Consider the following 22,506-nt stretch of genomic DNA (forward strand, 5'->3'; position numbering starts at 1 on the left):
TTAACACGACTTTGTTGCACAGATGTATTTTGAAGGATTTGAGTGCCATGAAGATTGCCATCAATTCCAGATAGTTGATGTGCATCTTCTTTTGCTGCGTCGTCCATAGTCCCTGCACAGTGTAGTGGAGCACATGAGCTCCCCACCCCTGGAGAGATGCGTCCGTTGTTAGGATAATCTGTGGCACAGGCTCCTGGAACGGTCGGCCCTTGCAAAGGTTGTGTGGATTCCACCAATGCAGAGAGTTGTACGCCCGACCGGTGACCAACACTAGGTCTTTTAACTGTCCTTGAGCCTGAGTCCACTGATGCGCCAAGCATTCTTGTAGCGGACGCATATGCAACCGTGCGTGCGGGACAATGAAGATGCAGGAGGCCATCATGCCTATCAACTGCATGAACACTCTCGCTGGGAGTGAGTTTTGCGGTTTGAACCTCCGGATGAGCGACTGGATGTTGCCGATCCTCACCTGGTTTGGCTGAGCTGTAGCTGTCAGAGTATTGATTGTCGCGCCCAGATACTGCCGCACCTGGGCTGGCTGGAGGTGCGACTTTGGATAGTTTAACGAAAACCCCAGACTGTGAAGGAGGTGAATCGTGTGGGACATGTCCGCGGCGCACTGCTGTTCCGACTTTGCTTGAACGAGCCAGTCGTCTAGGTAAGGATAGACATGTATGTTTTGTCTCCTGAGGTGCGCCGCCACGGTCGCTAGACACTTCGTGAACACTCTGGGGGCAGTGGTCACCCCGAAGGGCAGGACCTTGAACTGGTAATGCCTGTTTTGTATGGTGAACCTGAGGTACTTTCTGTGGGACGGGTGGAGTGGTATGTGAAAATAAGCATCCTTGAGGTCCAAGGTTGCGAGGAAGTCCCCCTGGTTTAACAATGGTAGAACCTGCTGTAGTGTTAACATGTGAAAATGTTCTGAGAGTATGTAGAGGTTGAGGGGGCGTAGGTCTAGAATGGGCCTGAGCGAGCCATCCTTTTTTGGGATTAAGAAGTACAGGGAATAAACCCCTGTGCCTTCTTCCTCCACCGGCACAAGCTCTATAGCGCCTTTTTGCAGCATCACCAGGACTTCTTGCTGCAATAAGTGCAAGTGCTCTGCCGACATAGGACGGTGTCTTGGGGGTATGTTGGGTGGAGTGGATGTTAGCTCCAAACAGTAGCCGTATTGGATAAGTTTCCTGACCCACCTGTCTGTGGTGATGGATGTCCAGACTGGCAGGAACTGCTGGAGTCTCCCCCGACAGGTGTTGGATGGTCGGGGGGCAGTGACAGGGAGTCACTGTTTGTTGGCAGCGGAGGAACGGGAATTATTGTTGCCTCTGCCTCTGCCCTTTGCGCTGTTTCCTCTGTAACCACCTCTATTCTGTTTTGGGTACGAGGCCTGGGCGCCTCCCTTGTTGAAATGAGACTGCTGTGCCAAGTGTCCTCTGGCAACACCCCGTGCACCTGAGCGACGAAAAGTGTTCCCTCTGTATTGCTGAGACTGAAGCGCCCCCATGGACTTAGCCGTTTCAGTATCTTTCTTTATCTTTTCGAGGGTGGTATCAACCTCTGGGCCAAACAGTCTGTCTGGATTGACAGGCTGGTTGAGGATAGTAGTTTGTATCTCAGGCTTGAACCCTGAGATGCGGAGCCATGCCTGACGCCTTAACATTACACTAGTGTTTATTGCTCTTGCTGCTGTATCAGCGACATCTAGCGCACATTTAATCGCAGCGTTAGAAATGAGCTTGCCCTCTTGTATCAGCATCTCAGCTCCTTCTTTAAACTGGTCTGGAAGGTGTTGTAAGAGCTGCTCTAAGGTGTCATAGTGCGCCCTATCATACCTGGCTAACAGGGCTTGAGTGTTAGAAATGCGCCATATGTTGGCTGCCTGCGCAGCCACCCTTTTGCCCCCTGCCTCCAGCACTTTAGACTCTTTGTCCGGGGGAGGAGCTTCACCCGTTGTCTGTGAATTTGCCCTCTTGCGGGCATTGGAGACTACCAAAGAGTCTAGAGGCAACTGTCCTCGAATATAAGTAGGGTCACCAGGCGCCGGCCTGTATTTCTTTTCAATACGTGGGTTCACCACTCTGGCTCTGGTGGGTTCCTTGAAAATGTCTGTGGCATGCTTGAGAACCCCCTTAAGCATTGGAAGTGTCTTCACCGTTTTTTCTGATGCCGAAAAAGTATCAAATAAAAAGTCAACTTCCACTGGGTCGGCATGCATCTCTACTTTGTGGTTTGAAGCTGCCCTTTCAATTAAGGCATTAAATGCCGCAGAGTCTTCAGTGGGAGAAGTTTTAACACCATACAGATGTGGGTCACTGACCAGCTGTTGGTCCCCCTGATCACCAGAGTGTATCCATGATTCTTGCTGCTCATCAGGGTCAGTATTGTCAGGGAAGTTATACTGCTCATCTTGGTCACCCTCATCCCCATTGGATCCAGTGGGCGAAGGTGTAGGACTCCTCCCAGGGCCTTGAGGGATGGGTTCAACAAGGTCCGGCGTGTCTGGTGCAGGCCTTTTCTTTTTTAGAGGTATGACATAGGATTCTACAGGCTGTGCTGTAATTTTCCTTTTATAGAGGGTTAATCTACCAGTGTCGGTGTCGATAAACTGCTCTGAATGTTCGGTAGGCAAGGGTGGTCGACCAAAACCTCCCGTGAGCTGAGCCACTGATTCCTCGGTCACCGTACGAGGGGCAAAAGCCTTCGGCGCCACCTTTGGCGGTAGTGTGTAGAGTATCGGCTTCGGAGTCTTGTCCAGTGGAACACTCTGCCTCGGCACCGAGTGTGTTGTCTGCTCCGACGCCTTGTCCTTTATTCGTTTCAGGGAGTCCATGACTTGCTTAGTAAACGAAGCGGATGGCTTTGTCGAGCCGACCGACGACCTCTGCCCACCCACAGGGGAAGAGCCATGCGTCGACGATATGTCTTTGTGCGGCGGAGGCGCGGATGCACCTTCGACAGCTGTGTTCCGGTCCCCCGTCCCGGTCTTAGTCGTCGACGTCGCTGACTTTGGAGCATTGACCTTCGGCGTAGGGGCTCCAGACTTCGGCTCGGTGCCCTTTGCTGACGCCGTTTCGACTGTCCGCGTGCCTGTTGGTGCGGCAGTCGTTGCTGAAGGAGTCTCGACAGTCTTTTTCGACTTCGGCTCGACCACTTTAGACGACACTGGCTCGACGACCTTCTTTGAGCCGGTCTCCTTGGCCCCTTTCGGTACCTTAGCCTGTTCGACAGCCTTCTTTGGCTTCGAGGCCTCCGAAGACGACGGCGCTGATGCAGTCCCAGACGTCTTCAGTTTCGACGGTGTGTCGGCCATCTTTGTAGTTTTCGATTCCGAAGATTTCGATTTGTGTGATGGAGGCTCCGTAGTCGTGTCCGTAGCCGGGCCAGGAGGCGGGGCCGAGGATCGAGGAGTAGGGTCGTGGGTAAGGCCGAGTGGCGATCCCGTGACCTGAGCCTTAGTAATTGTACGCACGGGGCATAGCTCTTCCTCTGAGCTATCTTCCGCGGGCCCATAAACTTCCTCGTCGTCCCCTACCTCCTCGACGGTTTCGTACAGGTCCAGGCCCTCGATGGGTTCCCCGTAGTCGGCCTCGACCTCCGCCGATGAAGGTGAAATTTGCAGGTGAAGCTCTTGCTCGTCTGCTTCGGGGTCTGTAAAGTTGTCGACCGGCGCTGGTGCCGATCGCTGGGCCTCGAGGCGCGCCACGCGCCGAATCTTGAGCGTCTTCTTCGACCTGAATTTGGAACAGGCCATACAGTTGGCCTCGTTGTGGTCTGGCGACCGGCACTTGTTGCATACAGGATGCACGTCGATGTGTGGGTATTTCGAACCGCACACGGGACAGTACTTGAACGGGCTTCGTTCCATCGTAGCGTCGTCTGGGTCTTGCTGCGTCGACAGGGCCTCGATGACCGAAGAGTCACCCGACTCCACAGTTATCCGACTCGAAGAGTTGGAGTACACACGAGACCGAACGCTAACAATACCGACGAAGTAAAGAAAGCCTTGTGGCCTTCAAAAGTTGTTTTATCGATTCCGAATTTGAACAGGAGACGTCGAAATCACATCCGAACCCAATGGCGGAAAAAAAACAATCTGGGGATGGAGTCGATGCCCATGCGCACTGTAGTCCAGGGGAGGAGCCACCTATCTCGTGATACTTCGAAGACTCTTCCAGGACAACAATGTGCAATCATCCGGACCCAACACTAGGCGGCGATCTATGCATTAGATATGAATTTAGCAGCCCACATGCCTCGAACCCTAGGCTACAAGGGATCTGGTACCACAGGAATTAGTACTGTGCAGCTTTGATCGGTCCTGGCGTCCGCGGAGAAAGGATCTGACCTCTAGGATTATGGTGACCTCTTCCTGGGCGGCTGCAGCTTTGGTTATCTAGCAGCGTTGGTTGTCCCGGTAGGCAAGAGGATGGTGAACCGGGCCTTACTACTTTTGGTGGGGCTGCAAGGGAGAAGCTCTTCTACTCCAAGGGAGTTCTCTGTTGATTTACGAAGTACTGGCAGCCCTCTGGGTTTCTTGGAGTCTGCACAGAGGCGGGATGAGTCGGTTTCTCTACGAGGGTCCGGTGCAGCAGGCAGGCTTGGGGCCTAGTTAGTCGTGCTCCTCTGTTCTCGGGTCAGCAAACTACAGTCCACTTCTTTTGGTCTGTTAAATCTGAGGTTCTGGCATCAGGGGTGCTACCTAAAAACTGCATTTAAGGGTTTTACATGGAGTGGCAGGTAGTAGCAATGGGCTACCTATCTTTAGGGTGACTACACCCTCTATATGACAACCTCCTGAGGAAAGTGGGCATAGCCTTGACCCAGAGGACTTTATTCAACCAAAAGCTAAAATGGTGGCATTTTCCTAGTTGTGTTCACTTCAGGTAGCCCGCCTTAGGGGTGGTACTAGCCTGAGAGTGAACATGCCTCCTGACTAGCTAATTTTCCCACCTGTCCTGGTGCCAAATGGGCCCTGGGCTGGATGAGGCATTTCCTCTGTCTGGGGGAAGCTAGGGTTGCATATCACAGGCAGTGGAGGCTTTTGAAGCCTCCTGCCTTAATGCACAGATTACTAGTCTTCCTGCTTAAAGGAGGTGACAACACCTGCCAGAGAAGGCTTTGTTTCTGACCACAGATAGCAGGGTCTTACCTCCAGGGGGTCAGGCTGGGCAGGACCAGTCAGCCAACACACTAGAGGTCGGTAGGATTTCAGAGGGTACCTCCAAGGTAACCTCAGGGTGCATGCATTAATAAATCCATTACTGGAATCAGTGTGGGTTTATTAATACGAGGTGTTTCACTGTTTAGATCAGCTTTGCATGCAGCCTGCAGTGGCAGTCTTCATGAGGTTGGTGCGAAGTCCCTAAGAATAAAAAGAACAGATGGACGGAATGGTGAACAATGCAAACATTCTCCCACAGTCAACAGATCTGGGTTTAATCCATTGTATTTTTACCCACCACGCCACTCCAGTTTGGACATCAGTCTTGACCCTGCTCCTCGTGGGAATAGCCCAGGCCGAGCTGCCAAGCTAGGTCCTCCCTGGACCAGAAACCAGCATTCTGGGACCTGTTTTGGGGTATCACTCCTCAGCCAGGCTAGCTTGAATCCAGTGGTGCAGTGAGCAAGGGACCCACATTTGGGCATACCCTTCCCCACTTAGGGACACAAAAACAAAAAAGAAAAGTTGATGGACGAATGCTGAACAGTGCGAAACATTCACCCCTTAGAGTGGCACAATATATGCTGCAGCTCTTAGGGATCCTCTTTAGTACCTACGCCCTAGATACCAAGGTTAACACTTACTAGGGACTTACAGAGGTACTAAAAGCCTGGCCAATTGAGGATCAACTGACCAGTGAACTTGTTTTGAGGAAAGAACACTGGGGACCTGGTAAGCAGGAATCCAATGCACTTGAGTAAAAGCTGCATCAAATACCAGACAAAAAGTGCAGAGACTTAAACAAAAAAGTTTCCTACAGCTAAATATAAACAAATGCACAGAACTTTTTTTGGTTTCAATCCATAATGGGAAATAAATTCATTACGTGAGGATTAAAAATAGAACATTTTACAAGCCATGGATCAGCATCCTATATGTTGTTATTATAAACACCGTAGACATGATATTCTGTATATCGTTTTGTAGCTGTCAAAATAGGGTATGCAAATATTTTATTGCCTATGCTGTTACTATGAGTCTTTTAACAATGAATTGATAAATATTTGGTGTTAGTTTACAGAATTGTGGAATTTGTTCATATTTTTATGGTCAAGATTTTTAATGAAGTAAACACATTGACTGAAATTGGATGGCTGCAAGAGAATATTCTATGTGTAGAGCCTCGGGCACAAGGGCGCACCTACAAACAGCTATACAAAGTATCAAACGGAGCATACTGAACATCACTGAAGCAAGAAAAAAGAAACTTAACATGACAAAGTATCTCAATCAATGGGAACTTGTGCGAGTATGGCACATACGAAATTCAGACCCAATTGGTTGAAAATAGTCCAATGATAGAATCATGATTCAGACAACTTGGCAGTCTTATGATAAATGAAAGACTGATCATCATAAATAATAGATCCCTCTAAAGGGACAATTTCTTGACGCTACTAAATTCAACTTACCCAGTCAACAGTGCAAAAGTTTACAGCCTCAGCAAAATTGAACCCTTGGTTAAAGCCACTGTGATAGGCCCTCGGAAAGGTGATCACAAATTCCCCGGCACACTGGTTGGTTCGATAAATCTAGAGCAAAAAATGGTTCAATAAGAAACAATCACACTCATGGAGGCAATGTTTAAATACAAAACCAACAAGCAAAGACATATCATTCCTCAGATTAAAAAATAAAGTCTAATAAAGCAACATCAAAAAAAGACACCAGCTCAGTTTCAACCGCTTCGGATTAGATTAGGGCCAAAAACGTTAATTCTTTACAGACGCAAAGGAATATCATAAAATCAATAGAAGTAATGTGTATTGTCAAAAAAGGAAACTAGTTACTTACCTGTAACACTTTTGCAGAGTGAAGCTTTTCTAGATTCACATGCTGTACATTATGCCATTTCAGGAACAATTTCTACTATTCCTGGAGAGTTGCAAATACAGCAGGGTTGGCAGGCTACCTTCCTCTCTATGCAAGCAGGTTGGTTTCCAGGCGCTTTCATTTCAGAGACCAGCCTATTCTTTGCAGGCAAGACTACAGGGGATATCCCACTCACTTCTGGGAAGCTGTCAGGCAGACACCAGCTCTGGTTGCACAGTAGACCTCCGAGTACTCTGTGGAGCACTCACTGGTAAAAAAACAAAAAAAAACGTGGAACAGAAAGGGGGTCAGTAGCTCTCGCTTTTATACAGTGAAAGCATACAGGGAGTGTGTTGTGTCCTATGAAGGTAGACGCCAGGATGTATATTTAAGTCTTCTTTATTATCTCTCCAGTTCAGGTTTCATCAGTCTTGACCCCAGCCATCCTAGTGTGGTACCAGCCCCACCAGGAGCAGCCTGCCTAGCTGCTCAGCCCATCTCTAACTGCCAACTGTTAGACCTGGCACCACTGGCGTGGGTCTCCCTTCCATTTTTTGCTGTTGCCTCATGTATTTTTGCTGGTGGTAGATGCTTTGGGCACTGTGCCACTGCTATTCAGTGCCACAGTGCAAGTGCTCCCTATTGTAAATGGATGTATTAATCAGTGGTTCCATGTTTGGCTATTTGGTTTACTTGTCCGATCCTAGTCTAGTGCACCGAGTGTGCCCAGGGCGTGTAAAGCCAAATGCTGCTGGTGGGCCTGCAGCACTGGTTGTGCCACCCACAGAAGCAACCTTGTAAAATGTGTCTACACTCTGCCATTGCAGAGCCTGCGTGCAGTCTGGTACTGTCATGCTGACTGGGCAAGTGCCCCCACTTGCCAGTCCATAAACCTTCCCTTTTCTTCATATCAGTCACCCCTCTGGTAGGCCCAAGGGCAGGGTGCATAGTAAGTATAAGGTAGGACAAGCCCTGATGTGTGTCCTAATAGTGAATTACAGCCATTTTCGTTTTCTAGTATTGGAAGGTTACCTGTTCTCCATAGGCCAGAAAGGGCTGTTAAGAGTTATTACATTTTATAATCCTAACTGTCTCTGGGAACATGGTAGAAATTCGAGTTTAGTATGCCTGAACTCAAAATAATAAAATACACCTTTTAGTGAAGTTGGTTTTAATATTCTGTGTTTGCAAATATCACTTTTAGAAAGTAGGTATTTGCTTGTCTAACCATTCAAACCTGCCTCTGCTAGGTTGTGTATTCCTAGGTCTGGTTTTGTGAGTGACAGAGCTGGGGAATTCCAGGAGACGGGCTGAGTCACCCGGTGGTGAATAGAGAGATCTGCATCTAGATGGGAGGGAGGAGTTGCACCTGAACCTTGAATAGGGCTGTGCCTGCCTTCCACAATGCGGGCTCCACCTCCTGGGGAGCGGCTGTCGTCTCTGCCCTGTACACTGAAAGAATAGAAGGAGTCCTGTAAACAAAGTGCTCCAGGACTGTACTTACCTTCCACAATGCTGGCTCCACCTCCTGTGGGGCGTCTGATGTGCCTGCCCTGCACTGTGAAAGGAAAGGAGAAGTCTGGTAAACAGAGTGCTTCAGAACTGGTTTGGACTGGGCAAAGGCCCCTCTCCGCTCAGAGAACAAAGGATTTTGGGGTATAAATATTGGGACCGTGACCCCATGAAATTAGATCACTTTGGACTACAAGAAGAAACTTTTACTGAGGAGAGGAACCTGAAGAAAATGAAGAGAGACTATTCCCAAGCTGAAGTGCTACTTGGGGGATTGGCCTGCAGTGGTTGCCTTACTGCCACAGGAAGGAGAAAGGAACTTTGTGTACTTTGCTTTCAACTTGTGAAGGATCTCCAAGGGCTTGGAAAAGAGCTTGCCTCCTGCTGAAGTCTCTGGGACAACAGACTTCACCCCCCAGGCTCCCCAGAGTTCTTTGGAAGTGCCTGCTGCTGTTTTAGGCCTTCTGAGGAACTGCGGTCGCAAGGAGCTGGAAGCGCGACTCAACAAGAAGAAGAGTGTCAACGTCACTGGGCCTGCCGTCGCAACTCCAAAGGAGGGTGTCGCCGCTGGAACTGTCGCACTGCACCGCATTGGAGAGAAGCGTGCCGCAACGAAGAGGAAGCGTGTCGCCGTCGCTGCAACCCCAAAGGAGGGTGTCACCACTGTAGTTGTCGCACTGCACCGGATCAGGAGAAGAATTTTGTGTCGCTGTCGCTGTGCCTGCCTTCGCAAAGCCGAAGGAGGGTGTGGCCGCTGGAACTGTCGTATTGCATCGCATTGACCAAGAGCACCTCGCATCCCTGACAAGCGCGCCGCAGTCGGTGCTGTTGCCGTCGCATCTTGGATGTCGCCGTTGGCGCATCGAGCGGAAGCTTCACGCATCGTGGGAGAAGAGCGTCGCCTCTGGAGCTGTTGTCGTCACATCGTAAGGGTGTCGCCGCTGCAGTCCACGCATCGAACCGAGGACTACTCGCATCCCCAAGAAGCGTGCCGCATCTAAAAGGTCTTCACGTCTTTATTTCTTTGTATCTGAACTTTGCCGCATTTCCCATCGCTGCGACATTGCTGGTCCTGGAAGTGCAACGCAACCTAAGGTACATTGACGCAGAGTGTCGCATCTACGAACTGAAATGAACTAAGCTTAAATCTACCATCTTTAAGTAATCAGTGTGTATTTTTGTTGTTTATGGTAACTCTATATAAAGTCTACTTATTTTTTTATATAAAACCTGTGTGGTATCCATTTGTAGTGTTGTCACTGGGTTACTGTGAGAAAGTGCCATCTTTCTTGCCTTTTTTCTTAACTGCTGATGTGCTTTGACTGAGTGTGCCCTGGGTTCCTGTCAACCAGGTACCCAGGGCCTGTGTTCTTTCCCTAAAACTAAAACCCAATTGGCATCTCTGGCCATCTATCAGCCCCTAGTAAATGGTACCCTAGGAACCCAGGGCATGGTGACCAGAGAAGACCCCTGAGGACTGCAGCACTTATTGTGCCACCCTCAGGGGCCCTGTACACTGACACCCACAAACTGCCTTTGCAGGCTGAGTATTTAAGTATAGAACTAAACCAAGAGTCGACATGGCGCACATCCCTGTGTGCCAAGCCCACAGAACCCACTGCCCTGGCATACTTCAGTCACCCCTCTAGCTGGGTGCCCTATGCCAGAGGTGTGGGCACAGGTGCATGAGCCCTGTGCCCCTACAGTACCCAGGGCCATTCCTGGGCACTGTAAGTGCAGTGATGCCATTAAGAGTATATGGTACTGGGAGGTTGTCATTACGAACTCCACAGCACCATAATGGCTACACTGAAGACTGACGAGAAGTTTGGTACTAAACTTAACACATTAAACCCGCACAGATGCCAGTGTGGGATTTAATGTAAAATGCACCAGAGGGCATCTTGGAGGTGCCCCCTGAAAACCTAACATACAATCCACGTCTGGGCTGAGTGGCTGCAGAGGCTGCCACACACCAGACATGTTGCTAGACCCTGGGTGGAGAGCCCCCCGCTCTCCTGGGCCTGCAACAATGCACATCCTGGGCGAGGTGCTAGGTCTCCTCCCCCAGGACGGGCAGGGGGTAGCTTCAAAGGAATGCCGCCTCTGTGAGCTTCTCCAGACCATTTGCTGTACCGAGCAACTGGCCCCCACCAGTTCTGACCCCCACTCTGGCGGGAAGACTGGCGGAAAAACTACGTCAGGAAGGGGGGGGGGGGGGCGGCCAGGCTATGCCAACCCCACCCCTCAGGTGGGGGAGACTAGGTGAAGCATGACCACGGGCTCCGGCCATCTTGAAGATGGGGAGCCCTGCCATTCACAGCTAGGCTACTGCCCCCCCCCCACTCCCCTCCCCCCCACAGGAGAGGAGCAGGCTAGGGGGTTTACCCACCCCAGGACAGGAACCTATTCGTCCCTGCCCTTGCCCTACCTGTAACGCCCCTAAATTCAGTATTTAGGGGCTCCCTGAACCTTCCTTCCTCAGATCCTCATACCAAAAGAAGATCGAGAAGAACACCCGCCGCGCAGCTGCTAAATACAGGACAACAACTACTGACTTGGCCCCAGCCTTCCGGCCTGTCGATCCTGGAACCTGTTCCTGCCTAAAGGCCAGCGACTCCTGCGGACAGCAACCTTGGGACACCCAGAGGACCTGCCTGCCTTGACCCTCTTAAAGACTGGACTACAATCAGCAGAGGCTCTGCTGCAACAACCCCCCTGACCAGCCCACTCTGCACCTGCCGAGCCCGGCCCAGGCCCGAGAGATCCAAGACCAGGAGGACGTCTCCCCGGCGACTGGGACCCGAAGTCCAGTGCCCAAAGGCCCTCCTCGACGAACCAGACGACGCCTGCAGACTCAGATCCCAACTAACCTTTCGACGTGCTGGTCGCCCCTGGAGAATCTCCGCCCGAGCCTGCAGCATTTGTTCTCTTTTTACCTTTTCTATTGGATAACATTGAGCGCCCAAAGGCTCAAAAGCACCCTGCACCCAGCCACCCGAGTACCGCTGGCTGTGCCACCTTTGTCCTATCCTGTTTCCCCCTTTGACCTAAGCAACTGACTAGGAGCTCATCTCCCACAGCTGCATGTCCTACTAGCCAGCAGCCACCAACCGGAGGCCCCCTGTCCCCTATTGGGTAACATTGGGCCTAATTACCTCTGCACCCCGCCGCCCCTGCGCCACTGAGGGTGAACCAACTGTACCTACCCGACACTGGGAGACCCCTGAGTCTATGCCCAGAACCACAACTTCACCAGTCGAGTACTCACCAGGAAACCGGTATCTCACTTACCTGCCATTAAATAACATTGACTGGTTTGACTCGAAAAATCTTCGAAGTGTCTACTTTTGAAAACTTAAAATATTCATATAAAAACATCCGAATTCCAAAATACACACCTATGATCAGTAGAGGAGCCAGTACTGTACCCTGTAGCCCAGTACTGAACCGCAAAAGTAATCCCTAGCGGGTTTACTAGTAACTTGTATTTACTCCATAGGAATACATTGTCTGCTTTTCTATGAAATTTCTTCTGTGTCTACTTTTGAAAACTAGAAATATTCTTTAAAAAACATACAAAATACTGAAACATAATTACTTACCTGTTTTGAGTTGAGACCCCAGTGCTAGCCCCAGGAGACCAGTACTGGATTACAAAAGTAACGAGATCGAACTTTACCAGCAACCTGAATTTTCTCCCATTGGATAACATTGCCAGATTTCTTTAGAAAAGTTTCTAACTGTGAACTTTTAAAAGGAAAATACTACTTACCAGTATGCATCTGTTCTTGGCAAGTAGAGCTGCAGAGTTGTACACTTGGCATTAGATCACAACCTGGTGTTGGGCTCGGATGATTGCAGGTTGTTGTTGTCTTGGAAGAAGTCTTTGTAGTCACGAGACAGGTGACTCCTCCCTTGGACAATACTGCGCATGGGCATCGGTTCCAGCCTTAAATTGTTTTTCGCCATGATGGGAAATGATGGAGTTAGTATAAGTAAAGAAAATAGGATGTCCATGCGTGTGCATGTAAGTAAGATGAAAATTGGAACGATACAAGTCCCAGGGAGGCGGGAGGGCGTGTACAACTCTGCAGCTCTACATGCCAAGAACAGATGCATACTGGTAAGTAGCATTTTCCGTTCGAGGCATATGAGCTGAGATTGTACACTTAGCATTGATTGTACAGCAGTGTCTCCCCTAGCGGTGGTCGCTTGTATCCGTTGCAGTGGTTTGAAAGTTTTAAGGACAGCTTGACCTACTGCAGCTTGCTGCTTGGCTTGCACATCAACACAATAGTGTTTAGTGAAGGTGTGTGGTGTAGACCATGTTGCTGCCTTGCATATGTGCTCTAGGGGTATGTTTCCTAAGAAAGCCATAGAGGCTCCTAGCTTGCGAGTGGAGTGCGCTCTAGGAGGAACTGGTAATGTACGTTTAGCCTTTAGATAGCATATTTGAATACACTTTACAATCCACCTTGCGATCCCACCTTTAGAGATGGGATTGCCTTTGTGTGGAGGAGAGAAAGATACAAACAGTGGTTTTGTTTTTCTAAAAGATTTAGTTCTATCTGTATAGTATAGAAGAGCTCTTTTAACATCTAGAGTGTGTAAAGCCCTTTCCGCTACAGTCTGGGTTTTGGAAAAACACAGGTAACTCTAAGGATTGATTTAAGTGAAAAGGAGTGATGATTTTTGGAAGAAATTTTGGTTTAGATCTAAGAACCACTTTGTGAGGATGTATAGTGAAAGCTTGTATCTCACTTACTCTTCTAAGAGAGGTAATAGCACCAAGGAAAGCTGTTTTCCATGTTAGGAATTGCAGTTCACATTTATGTAGAGGCTCGAACGGAGGTCCCATGAGTCTTGTAAGGAATATATTCAGGTTCCACACAGGAGAAGGTGGCAACCTGGGTGGGATTATTCTTTTTAATCCTTCCATGAATGCTTTGAATGCAGGCACTCTGAAGAAAGACAGATGTTGTCTGTTTTGTAAATACGCTGCAATTGCTGCAAGGTGCATGCGTATGGAAGAATATGCTAAATTAGACCTTTGTAGATGTAAAAGGTAACAAATGATATTCTGGATGGAAGCATCCAGGGGATCAATGTGATTGTTTCTGCGGCATAACAAGCTCTGGTAGTGGGTTTCCTAGCGTCTTTAATGATGTTCATACAGTCTGGAGGTAGGTTTAGATAACCAAACTCTAAGACTTCAGGAGCCAGATCGCTAAATTCAGTTGTTTTGGGTCTGGGTGTCCGATTTCTCCATGGTTCTGTGTTAACAGGGAGGATGTGAGCTGTAACTTTTGATGTGGAACCAGAGAGAGATCCAGCAGTGTGGTGAACCATGGTTGGCGTGCCCATGTGGGAGCTACCAGGATCAGTTTGAGAGACTGTTGTCTGAGCTTGCGCACTACTAATGTAATCAGTGGGAGAGGCGGAAACGCGTATGCAAATCTACCTGACCAGTTCATCCATATCGCATTGCCCTTGGACAATGGGTGTGGAAACCTGGCGGCGAAGGTTGGGCATTTTGCATTTTTGTGGGTGGCAAACAGATCTATGTGTGGGTGACCCCACCTCTGGAAGAATGGCATAAGAACTGAAGAACTTGTGTATGTAGTTCTCATTCGTGAATCTGTTGTGACTGCCGACTTAACAGATCTGCTATCTGATTGTGAACTCCTGGAAGGTGTTCAGCCAGCAGATGTATATTTTGAGGAATGGCCAGTGAGAAGTTGGCCTGATATGCAGTGCTCACTATTCTAGTGAACACTATGTATCAGTCCAAACAACCCTTATTGATGTTTGGTTGTAAGTCAACCTGATAGACCAGCTATCCTAGTAGCATGTGTGAGAAGTTGGCCTGATATATAATGTTCACTATTCTAGTTAGCACTATGTATCAGTCCAAACAACCCTTATTGATGATTGGTTGTAAGTCAACCTTATAGACCAGCTATCCTAGTAGCATGGATACGAGCAGTCTAAGGCTAAGACTCTAGAGGGCGTGTTAAGCCAGCTGTTTTACCATCACATTACCCCTTGAACACCAAGTGAAAGGACACCACACAAGTTGTTATAAAAAATAAAGTATATTTATTTATAACAGGACTACCCTGGCTCTTTATGAGACAGGGAGCTAAGCACACAACAAAACTCTTAAAGAAATACTGAAAGTCGCACAATTTACACAAATGCCCGAGGGGCACGAAAAACCATATACACAAGAAGTGGAATGCGAAGTTACTAGCAGGTAAGTAATACTTTTCTAGACTGTAGAAACGCTAGGCCTACAATGCTGAACCCTTGGATTAGAAGCAGGAGGCCTAGGGACGCCGTGTGCAGAGTGGGAACTCTCACGCGTAATGCGGGAACAAGTCTATGGATACTAGCAATTGCAAAGTTACTGTTCTCGGGCGAACCCGACTAGGTGGGTCGAAAACAAGAGTGGATCCGAACACTTAGGGTGTTGGACTATGCTGGAGCACCGGAGTACTCAGTTTACCTAGCCCAGGGGCTGCGGCTGCATAGGGTTCAAGTTGCGTCGGAAACCCTCGTTGAAGATCCAGGAGCCTGAAGAAAGAAGTTGCTGGCAGGCGGCCAGTGAAGAAGTTCGTGGTGATCCAAGCGTGGATCAGGGAAGAAGAAACCTGTAAGCAGAGGGGACCAAGTTCTGAATCACTAGCCAGTGATTTAGGTGGGCACCAGGATGGCACCGGACGAAGTCACCTCAGCCAGGTGAGTGGGCGCTGCTGGGCTCTGCAGTCTCTCGGACCAGGAGGCGTTGTCGGCGACCAGGATGGAGGTGCGAGCTGTCCCACGAAGGTACTTGCTGTCGACGTCGCTGGACCCAGGATTGGGGCAACAAGTCTTGGCAAATGCAAGGCCCACGCGGTGGACCTAAAATGGCGTCTTGAGTGGACCAGGAGGGTCCAGGGTACTTCTCCGAAGGAGGGAAGCAAGGGCCAGTCTGGAGCAACCAGACCAGCGTTGTTTGTCGTTAGAATTCGTCGTCAGAGGGTCACTAGCCAACAGGCAAGTGACCTGGACAACGCGGTGAGCAGCAAAAAGCAGAAGGGCCCCACGCAGATCTCGTGGATGCAGGGGGGCTGAACTTCGGTGCTGGAGCTGCTCAGGGTCGGGACTTCCCTTACCCCAAAGCACTCAGTCGAGGGTCACTCGGTGGTCGTGCTGGACAAGCGTCGTGCAGTTCTGAAGATGGCCGGTCCCTCGAGGTCTCGTCGCACCCACGGATCAAAGCTGGGCTGATGATGTAGGTTGAGGTCAGAGGTGCCAGGGAAGCCGGTTCTCGTCTTGCTGGAGCAGTCTTGATCCGGAGGAGAGACTGGCAACAAACCGCGATACTTGGTTGGTGCCTGCTGCTGCAGGGTGACTACTCCTTAGTCACAAGGGAGAAATCTTGAGAAGAGTCTTGAGTTCTTCGTGTAGAAGGTCGGTTCAGGATTCAAAGATTGATCTAATTTGGAAGGGGGCCAGTTCCTACCTTTATCCTGCAAAAAGGGGCTGGCACGCGACTAAGTCCTGCACTATGGGTGGGACTAGGAGGGGGGTGGTTACACCCCTCTCCTTTGCCGGGCTTTTCCCCAGATCAGGGGCTGGAGTGCCCCTGGAACTGGTTCAAGCCGGCCTATGCACAGTGAGCACCAGGGTGCCACTTGCAGTCACCTTCCTCTAAAGCCCTGCCTACCTAGAATACACAAAATCCTGTCTGGGACGGTGTTGGCACCGCCCCTGGCAGGAAACCCTTTGTCCTTGCCTCCTGGGCTGGGAGGACTCCCAGCAGCAGGAGGGCAGACTTGTGTCTCGGTGGCAGCATCCATCTTGTGGAGCTGAGGCTATGTCTGACTTTACCCGGGGTTACAGGTTACATACATGTCGTGTCCCTCTAGAAGGGTGGAATGCTAACCCCGTCGCCAGAATTGGCGAGGGGTTAGTATTCCAATTCGTATGACACCTTACTTGACATGTTTTGATAAAGCGATACCAGAGTTGGCATATAACCGCGAGGATTATAATGCACTTAAGAGTATATGGTATGCGTTATCATGGAACAGCTATTAGGACTTGGTTCCGCAAGCTGCAAACGGGCTCAGCTCATGCCAGAGCACCATTTCACATTATTCCAAGCACTCTGTCTTCAGGATTGTTAAGGCCTGCCATAGGAGTGACTGATAGGAATATATGTGTATATTTTAGGGTTAGATATAGGAATACTATATCTAAAACAAAGGGTGATTACACCACCTTGCCCCAGCTGTCGTGCAGCCAGTTGTGTCAGATTTGGATGGCCAGCCAGGGGTGGCATAATACATGCTGCAGCCCCTGGTAGGCCCTGGGTACACCTATGCCCTGGGCACCTAAGGTACTCTGTACAGGGACTGATAAGGTGACTCAGTATCCAATTAGATATGTACCTAAGGTACATGGAATCCATTTTACAGAGAGCTGTAGGCCTGGGGTCCTGAATAGCAGGGCCCCAGGTCAACTAAGTCAGAAAACCAGCAAAACACCAGGCAAAAAGTTGGGGGCAACCATAGTCAGGGATCTACCTTCCTACAGCATGGACACGTGCAGTCTTTAGGCTAAACTCTAGAGGGCGTGTTAAGCCAGCTGTTTTACCATCACATATACCCCTTGAACACCAAGTGAAAGGACACCACACAAGTTGTTATGAAAAATAAAGTATATTTATTTATAACAAGACTACCCTGGCTCTTTATGAGACAGGGAGCTAAGCACACAACAAAACTCTTAAAGAAATACTTAAAGTCGCACAATTTACACAAATGCCCAAGGGGCACGAAAAACCATATACTATACAAGTGGAATGCGAAATTACTAGCAGGTAAGTACTACTCTCATAGGCTTTGGGATCGCTAGGACTGGACTACTGAACCTTTAGATTACTAGCAGGAGACCTAGGGACGTCGTGTGCAGAGTGGGAACTCTCACGCGTAATGCGGAACAAAGTCTATGGATCCTAGTAAATGCAAAGTTAGTGTTTTCGGGCGAACCCGACTAGGTAGGTCAAAAACGAAAGTGGATCTAGACACTTAGAGAGTTGGTCTACGCTGGAGCACCGGAGTACTCGGTTTACCTAGCCCAGGGGCTGCGGCTGCATAGGGTTCAAGTGCCGTCGGGTTTCTTCGTTGATGAACCAGGAGCCTGAAGAAAGAAGTTGCTGGCAGGCGACCAGGGAAGAAGTTCGTGGTGATCCAAGCCTGGATCGGGGAAGAAGAGGACCTGTAAGCAGAGGGGACCAAGTTCTGAATCACTAGCCAGTGATTAAGTGGGCACCAGAGTGGCACCGGACGAAGTCACCTCGACCAGGTGAGTGGGCGCTGCTGGGCTCTGCAGTCTCTCGGACCAGGAGGCGTTGTCGGCGACCAGGATGGAGGTGCGAGCTGTCCCACGAAGGTATCTGCTGTCGACGTCGCTGGACCCAGGATTGGGGCAACAAGTCTTGGCAAATGCAAGCCCACGCGGTGGACTCAAAATGGCGTCTGGAGTGGACCAGGAGGGTCCAGGGTGCTCCTCTGTTGGAGGGGAGCAAGGGCCAGTCTGGAGCAACCAGACCAGCGGTGTTTGTCGTTGAAGTTAGTCGTCAGAGGGCCACTAGCCAATGGGCAAGCGACCTGGACAACGCGGTGAGCAGCAAAGAGCAGAAGGGCCCCACGCAGATCTCGTGGATGCAGGGGAGCTGAACTTCGGTGCTGGAGCTGCTCAGGGTTGGGGCTTCTCTTACCCCAAAGCACTCGGTCGAGGGTCACTCGGGAGTCGTGCTGGTCAAGCGTCGTGCAGTCTTGTAAGATGGCCGGTCCCTCGAGGTCTCGTCACACCCACGAATCACAGCTGGGCTGATGATGCAGGTAGAGGTCAGAGGTGCCACGGAAGCCGGTTCTCGTCGAGCTGGGCAGTCTTGATCCGGTGAGGAGACTTACAGCAGACCGCGATGCTTGGTTGGTGCCTGCTGCTGCAGGGTGACTACTCCTTGGTCACAAGGGAGAAATCTTAGGAAGAAGTCTTGAGTTCCTTTCGTGGAAAGTAGTTTCAGGATTCAAAGATGATCTGATTTGGAAGGGGGCCAGTTCCTACCTTTATCCTGCAAAAAGGGGCTGGCACGCGACTAAGTCCTGCCCTATGGGTGGGACTAGGAGGGCGGTGGTTACACCCCTCTCCTTTGGCGGGCTTTACCCAGATCAGGGGCTGGAGTGCCCCTGGAACTGGTTCCAGCCGGCCTATGCACAGTGAGCACCGGGGTGCCACTTGCCGTCACCTTCCTCTAAAGCCCTGCCTACCTACGATACACAAAATCCTGTCTGGGACGGTGCTGGCACCGCCCCTGGCAGGAAACCCTTTGTCCTTGCCTCCTGTGCTGGGAGGACTCCCAGCAGCAGGAGGGGAGACTTGTGTCTCGGTGGCAGCATCCATCTTGTGGAGCTGAGGCTATGTCTGACTTTAACCGGGGTTACAGGTTACATACATGTCGTGTCCCTCTAGAAGGGTGGAATGCTAACCCCGTCGCCAGAATTGGCGAGGGGTTAGTATTCCAATTCGTATGACACCTTACTCGACATGTTTTGATAAAGCGATACCAGAGTTGGCATATAACCGCGAGGATTATAATGCACTTAAGAGTATATGGTATGCGTTATCATGGAACAGCTATTAGGACTTGGTTCCGCAAGCTGCAAACGGGCTCAGCTCATGCCAGAGCACCATTTCACCTTATCCCATGCACTCTGCCTTCAGGATTGTTAAGGCCTGCCATAGGAGTGACTGATGTGAGGAATATAGGTGTCCATTGTAGGTTTAGATATAGGAATACTATATCTAAAGCAAAGGGTGATTACACCACCTTGCCCCAGCTGTCAAGCAGCCAGTTGTGTGATTTAGTTAGTCAACCCAGGGGTGGCATAATACATGCTGCAGCCCCTGGGAGACTTCTGGGTACACCTCAGCCCTGGGTACAGGGACTTGGAGAGGGCCCAGTGCCAATTCAGTACCTGGGTACAATTTGGAGTAGAGAGAACAGCTAGGCTGTGGGTCTGATTAGCAGGCCCACAGCCAGGGAAAGTCGTAAACCAGTGAAGCAAAAAGCAAAAATCTGGGTGATCATAGGATTGCAGACCCTACTCTCCTACATGGCCCATCTCCAAATGTTCTGTGCGAGCTGGGACAGTTGCAGAGAGTGTTTCCCTCCTGTTTTTGTATATAGTACATGGCTGTCATATTGCCCGTCCCGATTAAGACAGCTTTGTTTTGTACTTGTAGTTGAAAAGTCTTGAGTGCCAAGAATATGGCTAGCAGCTCTAGATGGTTGATATGGAACAGTTTTTGTGGATTGTTCCACTGACCTGGAGTTGTATGATGTAAGAGATGGGCTCCCCATCCTGTGAGAGGAGCGTTTGTTGTGAGCACTAACTGCGGAACAGGTTTGAGGAACAGCCGCCCCTTTGTCAAGTTTTTGGTGTTCCACCACTGCAGAGAGCGATGCGTGCGGCTGTCCACCAACACCAGGTCTGTTAGTTGACCTTGAGCCTGGTTCCACTGTTGTGCTAGGCACTCTTGTAACGGGCGCATTTGCAATCTTGCGTGTGGTACTATGAAGTTGCAAGATGCCATCATGCCTATTAGTCTCATGAACACTCTGGCTTGCAGAGATTGTTGTTTTTGGAAGACTGTGACTAAGGCTTGAATGCTCTGTATCCTTGCTGGACTAGGATACGCTACAGCTGTAGATGTGTCTATTGTAGCCCCTAGATACTGGTGTACATGTGAAGGCTGCAGGTGTGATTGGTGTAGTTGATGGTGAACACCAAGTTGTGCAACGTTTGAATTATTGGATGTGTGTGTTGGACACATTGATTGAATGACTTGGCTTTTATGAGCCAATCGTCCAGATATGGGAAGACATGTATTTGCTGCCTTCTGAGATGTGCTGCTACTACTGCTAAGCACCTTGTGAACACGCATGGTGCTGTTGTTACCCCAAATGGAAGGACTTTAAACTGATAGTGTTGTCCTTGTATTACAAACTTAGGTACTTCCTGTGAGCAGGGTGTATAGGAATGTGAAAGTAGGCGTCCTTTAGGTCTAGTGTTGAAAGGAAATCGCCTTGTTGCAGTAGTGGGAGCACTTGTTGCAGAGTGATCATATGAAAGTGATCTGATGGTATGTACTGATTGAGGGGCCTGAGGTCCAGAATTAGTCTTAGTGTCCCGTCCTTTTTGTGAATTAGAAAATACAGCGAGTAAACCCCTGTTCCCGGTTCTTCTAAAGGAACTAATTGAATGGCATCCTTTTGTAAAAGTGACAGAACATCTTGTTGGAGCAGAGTCAGGTGGTCTATAGATATTGGACGCTGCATGGGAGGTATGTGTGGAGGGGTTGCTGTAAGTTCTAGGCAGTAGCCATGTTGGATAATCTGTCTCATCCACTTGTCTGTTGTAATGGAGTTCCAGACAGGCAGGAACTGTGTTAATTTGCCCCCTACAGGAGTGGAATGCTGTTGGGGGGAGCAGAGGGAAGTCACTGTCTTGTGGCGGAAGAGGATCGATTGCTGTTGTTACAGCGACCTCTTCCTTTGTTATTATTGTCTCTGTATCCTCATCTAAAATATCCCTTGTTAGAGGATATTTGTGTGTGAGATTTGAACAATGTTGTAGTGTCTGCTCCAGTTTGTTTGGAGCCTCCTCTGTAGAAGGAGCGACAAAAAGAACCTCTAGCTGGTGTGGACTGTAAAGCCCCCATATACTTGGCGGTGTCCGTATCTTTCTTCATCTTTTCGAGTGCAGTGTCCACTTCTGGGCCAAATAATTGGTTCTGATTAAATGGTTGGTTTAAAATGGTAGATTGCACTTCCTGTTTAAACCCGGAAATGCGTAGCCACGCATTTCTCCTAAGTATGACACTGGTATTCACAGCTCTAGATGCGGTGCCTGCAGCATCTAGTGCACATTTTATTGAGGCATTTGAAATTAACTTGCCTTCCTATATGAGGTCAGTTGCCTGAGCTTTATACTGATCTGGTAGGTGCTCAAGTAGTTTTTCTAATTGATCAGAATGAGCCCTATCGTAACGAGAGAGGAGGGCTTGTGTATTAGCTATACGCCATATGTTAGTGGCTTGTGCAGCTATTCTTTTACCTGACACATCAATTACTTTGGATTCTTTGTCAGGTGGGGGTGCTTCGCCAGAAGTTTGAGAATTTGCCCATTTCCTAGCATTGGACACAACTAAAGAATCTAATGGTAGGTGTCCTTTAATGTAGACTGGGTCTGTGGGTGCAGGCCTATATTTGTTCTCAATTCTGGGGTTCAAAATTCTAGTGCGTACAGGGTCTTTAAATACCTCTGGAGCATGTTTGATAACCCCTTTAATCATGGGAAGAATTTGAACAGATCGTTAAGACTGTTCAAAGGCATCTAAGAGAAAATCCTCCTCAGCCTCATCAGAATGCATAGTGACTGTGGTAAGCAGCAGCTCTGTTTAATAAATGACCAAAACCAATGTTATCCTCTGAAGGGGAAGGTTTTGAAGGGTATAACTGCGGGTGAGGAATATCAGGCGCATTTTGTGGGTTTGGCAAGTCACATATAACGTTATCCACGTGGTATGGGAAAGGCTCATCTATATCATCCCCTCCACCAAGACTATATTCATCATCATCATGTTGAGGTGAATGTGATGATAAAAGTGGAGAATGTGCAGGAGAGATCTGAGGTGATATGTGAAGAGGAACAGGAGGAGAAGGAGGAGGAGGCATAGGAAAGGAAAAGTGCATAGGGGATGTTGCACAGTCCTTTTTCTTGGCAGTAACCACAGGTGTGGGCGGTGCATCTGCTGGTCTCTTTTTGTGAGGTGTAGCTTCTACATGACCTGGTTTTGGGTCAATGTAGATCTTCTTTTGTCGAGGATCTGGCAAGAAA

The 22,506-nt window shown here is 49.3% G+C and overlaps 1 protein-coding gene across 2 annotated transcripts in view; it reads right to left on the reverse strand.

Annotated features, from left to right (window-relative positions):
* KDM5B (lysine demethylase 5B) overlaps positions 1 to 22,506 on the reverse strand; it is an 877,335-nt gene that overhangs the window by 494,229 nt on the left and 360,600 nt on the right. For both annotated transcript variants that reach the window (XM_078644101.1, XM_078644102.1), the window contains one exon: positions 6,637 to 6,756. In XM_078644101.1, the coding sequence (XP_078500227.1) occupies positions 6,637 to 6,756 (120 nt within the window). The remainder of the gene's footprint in view (positions 1 to 6,636; positions 6,757 to 22,506) is intronic.

Source organism: Lissotriton helveticus, chromosome 5_1 (genome assembly GCF_964261635.1).
Source record: "Lissotriton helveticus chromosome 5_1, aLisHel1.1, whole genome shotgun sequence".
NCBI lineage: Eukaryota > Metazoa > Chordata > Amphibia > Caudata > Salamandridae > Lissotriton > Lissotriton helveticus.